Source organism: Clytia hemisphaerica, unplaced genomic scaffold (genome assembly GCF_902728285.1).
Source record: "Clytia hemisphaerica strain Z4C2 unplaced genomic scaffold, Clytia hemisphaerica genome assembly, whole genome shotgun sequence".
Taxonomy (NCBI): Eukaryota; Metazoa; Cnidaria; class Hydrozoa; order Leptothecata; family Clytiidae; genus Clytia; species Clytia hemisphaerica.
The window spans coordinates 711,303-717,302 of NW_027104389.1; the positions used below are offsets into that span (position 1 = coordinate 711,303).

Here is a 6,000-nt window from a genome sequence, read left to right on the forward strand (position 1 = left end):
CAGTATGAGAGGGTGTTTCAATTTCAAATCATGCCAACAAGTTTACGACAGAAATTATTTGAAATCTGGAGAAGACTGGTACGAAATCAACGTTGAAGGTCAGGCTTTTATTCATTTTTAATGTTTTGCTATCTATACAGAATTAAGAAATCATTCGCTATTAAATTCTATTGCATTTTAAATAATTTCATTTACGGTTCTATACTTTTACAGGCGGTTAGGAGACAAAAATATTATTCTCGCATTTTTCTTGCAGGAGTGATGGTTCGACAATTATGTAAAATCTACGATGAGAAAGGATGGACAGTTTTTCAGAAAAGATTAAATCCACTCAAATATCAATTTCATAAAAAAACTTGGCAGCAATACACAGACGGTAATGTCTATCTAAATTTATCCACCACTGAAAAATTTGATGTTAATTTGCAAATATCTAGATAATTCATTTTTCACTAAGCCAAGTTATTAAGGACTTTTAGGCACTTTCAGGGTCTATGGCCAGCCGGCTTGGTTATCTACGAACAGAGTAGAAACTTGAAATCATGGCGTTCTAAATCTAGACTATATATGGCGTAGTTGCATGGAATGAAAAATACACCCCTGTCTCAGTGCCCCAGTAGAACTTTTTCCCTCAGTGGGGATGAAATTTCTATCGAAATGCCAATGGGGATAGACAATCTATTGTTTCCAGCTCGAAAATTCCAGTGGGGATGGTTTTGGAGTGCAATTTTTTACATTCAGTTTTCAATGGGGATAAAATCATAGAGCAATTTCACAGTGGGGTTGAAATTGTAAGAGATTTTTTCCACCGGGGACGATTTTTTGGCCTATTTTTCCAGCGGGGTGGTCTGTGACACGGGTGTAAAAATGGGTTACACTAACTTTGCTTTCAGAGTCAAAACTTTGACGCATGGTTCGAACAAAATTTCAATTGTTTTTTACTCTATTGTCTTGTTTTAAGGTTTCAAGGAGAGCGAAGAGGATTTTTGGTTGGGATTGACAACTCTCAACCTCATGACGCGATCAAAAGAAAATGAGTTGACGATTGGTGTTCAATGGAAAAATGGTAATTGGTTGGGTAAGAATCAGGACTTGAACAAAAATTTGTTTTTACTTAAGGAGCTTTAAACTATATTTTGTGACGCTGTTTGATGTTCATTTTATAACACTGCAATAGCTTCCCGTTCACCTATTTAAAGAAAAAATCTGATCAAAGATGGCAGACATAGCTTTTTCTAAGGTCGGTCTAAAAGCCTAGGCTTCACATATTCAAAAATATTGCTAAGTCGAATAGACGTGAGTGCATAAAACAAAATCCGCGAAAAAAAGAAAAAGACGAATAGAAAAAAGCCGTGACGTCTAGTATGTGCTAGTGTGAAATTACTCTGTACCAGAGTGTATCTCACGTTTATCGCTTCATAGTACACTCTGTGCGTATTGTCTGTTTGATAAAAAAAAAGCTCCCGTACGCAGACCTCTGCGATGAAGTATGATTTATAGATAGCAACATTTCACTCCTAATTGTCCCCCATTCTTTCGAAATTAGCCGTAGATACTGGTTCTGTGTACAAATAAGCCTGAAATAAGCTCGATTGAAAATCGGCTGAAGAGTGAATAGAAATTTTTGATTTTGAAACTCAGGTAAAGAATTGGGTGAATTTAACGTGGATAGTGAAGACCAGGACTTTGCGATGACAGCAAAAAATGAACGTTTGCCAAACTTTGACGAGTTCGACAGTGACATTACAGTCAACATGGCTTCACGAAGTAAATTCGTCACTTTTGATAAGGACGCATCACAAGGTATTATTTTATCGGCGAACAATTTCATCACCGCTATGCAAACGTCATAATTATTACTTTTAACATTTGACTGAAATTCAATCCCACAATCCTTTTCATCTTGATTCGTAATACGTGCAAGTTATTACTATTGTATTGTCAATAAGTGTAATTGACTTGCAAAAGCAATTAATACCAAGGATGATTCGATTAAAACTCAGACAAACAATAACTTTGATGTCTATTTTAAGAATCACTGCAGTATGCTATTGGGGGCCGTCCACATAGTACGTACGCACTAAAATGTCGAAAATCGAGTACCTCCTTCTCTCCCCCCCTGTACGCAAGCGTACGCAAATGGCTCTACCCCCTGGTAAGTACGTACTTTTTAATTCGACCCCCCCTCTCGGTTGAAGAAAATTTTGAATTCAAATCGTTTGGTTCAGACCTTTATTTCATACATGAAACTCAATATTTATCGAGAAACTTTTTCTTTCCCTTGATGCGTATAAGAAGCGTAAAAGTCAATAAAAAACAAGCAAAATAGGACTATGAAAAATTTTTCTCTGCCTACGTACATTTTCTTTTGACCCCTGTACGTAAGCATACGCTTTTGAGAAGACCCCCCTTAGTGCGTACGTACTATGTGGACGGCCCCTTGGTTAAAAGTTTCGTCACTTTTCCCCAAGGATATTTTTCCTGAAAAGGTATTGGAATTTAGTTCTCAACCCTGAATCAAAAGCAGTGTAGTTTAACGGGGTTGATAGACGTCTGTTTTTTTTAGGTTTTCTTTCTTGTGTGGCCCACTTTTCGGTCACTCACTAACACCCCTGTATCTATCATTTACGTGTAAAATGAAGAAATTGATGAAAGCTTAATTTGGCAGAGGGGGATTTTGGAGCCACTAAAATGGGTGAACTATAGTATTAAATGTACGAAAAGAGACCGTTTTACGGATTATAATTGTTTTGTTTTATCAAATTTCACTGGAGATTAATCAACCTCGTCTCCCGTGTATCCCAGGCTTTCCTTAAGTGCGTTACTAATTGACGCCGGAGAATACCCTGGTGTAGAATAAACTTCAAAATAATACGTCATAAAAATTCTGACGTTACAAAGTTTATCGTTTTTGAATTACGTAATTCAACGATGTAAAAATAATAGATAACCAACTTGCCTTGATTCTCAAAAAACATCCGTGTTACGGTTGTAAAAATATTAATGACATTTTGCATCGTAAAAAGTGCAATTAAATAAAAACTTGCTTCATTTGCAACCTTGTATTAGACAGAATCGATCACGTGATGTATATTTTTCCAAAATTTGGGTTAAAAAAAGTGTATTTTCCTATAGGCAGCCTCACAGAAAGAATTTTTTAATTAGATATTATTGTTCTATAAATATTCATCTGTTTATTTTGTATCAGGCAACCTTCATGCACTTTTCATTCGTGAGATATCGCACTTCAAATCACACATATATTTTTCAGATAACAGCATTTTAGGAGCGTTTATTTATCCAGATGAAGATTAAGTGGTATCAGGCCGATCCGTAGTCAATTTGTCTAAAGATTGGTACCATTATCTTTTGAAAAAAATTCCAAAATTTGCAGTAAATAACAATTCAAATTTTCTATCAATTCAGTGGATGTCAAAAAGTGTGTCAAAATCTAGCTAAAAGCATAACACGCACTGCACACAGAGCTTTTTAAAGGAGTGCTCATTTCAATAGGAAAACAATGGTTGTTCTCTTGGGAGAAGTGCCTTCTAGAGGTAGTTGGTTATCTATTATTTTTACATCGTTGCGTAATTGTTTTGCATTCGAAAAACAGACAACACCAGGATATTATCTGACGTCATCAATATAAGCGTCAAGAAGCCAATAATACACAGGGAACGAGGTTGGGCTTATTTTGCCGGATGGCCAATTTTTCAGATTTTATAAAGAGGATTATCTGAATTTAGTTTAAAATATGGAGTCTGTTAAATGACGCGCCTTACGCACCCACGCGCCTTCCATTTATTGACGCGCCCACGCGCCCACGCGCCTTACGCACCCACGCGCCCACGCGCCCTACGCGCCTGAAATTTCGACGCGCCTTTAAGTTTTGACGCACCTTCTTAGAGGATTTTTTCATGTGCGAGTTGCGAGTTGCGAGTTACGAGTTACTTTTCACGAGTTACGAGTTGCATTTTAACAAAATAAAATCGCGAGTTGCGAGTTACGAGTTGCATTTTAACACATAAAATTCGCGAGTTGCAAATTGAAATTGCGAGTTGCAAATTAAAAGTGCAAGTTGCAAATTAAAAATGCAAGTTGCAAATTAAAAGTGCGAGTTGCAAATTAAAAGTGCGAGTTGCAAATTAGAAGTGCGAGTTGCAAATTAAAAGTGCGAGTTGCAAATCGAAAAGTCAGTAAGGGTGAAAAACATTTCTATTGATAAAAGAAAATGATTATTGCTGCTCACTATTATACATCTGAGGGGTTGTTTCACCAACAGTAATTATAACATCACGTGCAAAACGTGTACAATCATTGTCATAACATTTTAGAAAAAAGAGAAATTCCCGCAAATTTTCAAAACCACAAACGACTTGGAAGTGCTCTAAATTTGGTTGGAAGGGTAGAGTTTTAGGACCTAGGATCTGAAGGTCCAAAACTGAAATGGCCCAAAATCAACTTTCTCGCCCGAACTCCAAATTCGAAAAACGAGAAAACAAGCTAAATTCTCAATAAATTTTGACCATGATTCTAGAACAGCCCACTTGAAAGCTATTGAAGCTTGAATAGGGTGTCAATTTCTTTCCTTTTGTTTTATCAGCATCAAAGAATCAAATTTATAAGTGACAAAACCTTTGCTGGAGTTGTTTAAAGAAGCTTTATATATGACCATCAGATCATTATCTCATTAAAATAAGTGATTTTATCAAAATAAGGACAATGATATATTTAATTAGAACTGTATCTCTATAAAACTGCCTTTCCCAGTGTTTGCTTTTTGAAAATATTTATCTATTTATATCAAAGGCATCTCATACGGTACAATTAAAATATTTGGTTTATTAAAGCTTGCAGGTATCACACTTAAGGGCCTTAAGTAGCTTGTCAATAATTTCATCAAAAAGTGTCACTTTGTCAAGAAAATGAAAGGTAATGTCCACGTTATTAAAAGCAACATTAAAAAATGTTTCTCTTGGAAGAGGCACGTGCATTTCCTTTCAAAACTTAAAGTTATTTAATGCTCTATTCATACAAAAATGAGCAAAAAGATGTATGATTTGAGTGGTTACACAACATTAGTCACAAAAAGTAAACAGTTTGGCTGGGGTTTCCATGCTTTGCTTTGGGTTTTAAGCTTTTCTTGTCATATTATTATTTAAGATAACAGGCTCAGACTTTTTATTAATTTGCAACTCGCACTTTTAGATTTGCAACTCACACTTTTAATTTGCAACTCGCACTTTCAATTTGCAACTCGCGAATTTTGTGTGTTAAAATGCATCTCGTAACTCGCAACTCGCGATTTTATTTTGTTAAAATGCAACTCGTAACTCGTAACTCGTGAAAAGTAACTCGTAACTCGTGGTTCTAAATGCAACTCGTAACTCGTAACTCGCAACTCGCATATGAAAAATCCTCTAAGAAGGTGCGTCAAAACTTAAAGGCGCGTAAGGCGCGTGGGCGCGTGGGCGCGTAAAGCGCGTCATTTAACAGACTCTAAAATATGATTTGTTTTACAGGTAACTGCATGTCGAAAAATATGTTTGACGGCCAAGGGACGGCAGGGTGGATGAAAAAAAAAGGCTGGTGTAGTAATTCAAATTGGATGTTGTATACCAACGCCAAACAACCGATGCGGCGCACTTCAAGCGGTCAGAATCAAATATATATCGGCTCCTTTATGATGTTTCGAGAAATAGACTAAACAGCCCAGCTGACAAACAACGTTGTTTCAACGTTCACAACATCCATATAACGTTAGATGAACGGGAGTGAGCATTGACCTTACTTGGCTACTTTTTCACCTACCTTAAAGGAAGAAATTTTAGAGAGAATTTAATTTGGTGGATGGCCGAAAAAGTTTTTTTAGAGGGAATTTAATTTGGCGGATGGACGAAAAAGTTTTTTAGAGGGAATTTAATTTGGTGGATGGACGAAAAAACTTAATTTGGCGTTTGCTGAAAAATTTATCCTTAAAATGGCGTAAGAACAGCAAAA

General features: G+C 36.2%; 1 protein-coding gene across 1 annotated transcript in view; it reads left to right on the plus strand.

Moving 5' to 3' along the window:
• LOC136819522 (flap endonuclease GEN homolog 1-like) overlaps nt 1-5,734 on the plus strand; it is a 34,131-nt gene extending 28,397 nt beyond the window's left edge. Inside the window, exons 12-13 of the mRNA XM_067075758.1 lie at nt 1,642-1,803; nt 5,523-5,734. Of these exons, the coding sequence (XP_066931859.1) occupies nt 1,642-1,803; nt 5,523-5,707 (347 nt within the window). The 3' untranslated portion in view covers nt 5,708-5,734. The remainder of the gene's footprint in view (nt 1-1,641; nt 1,804-5,522) is intronic.
• The last annotated feature ends 266 nt before the right edge of the window (nt 5,735-6,000 follow it).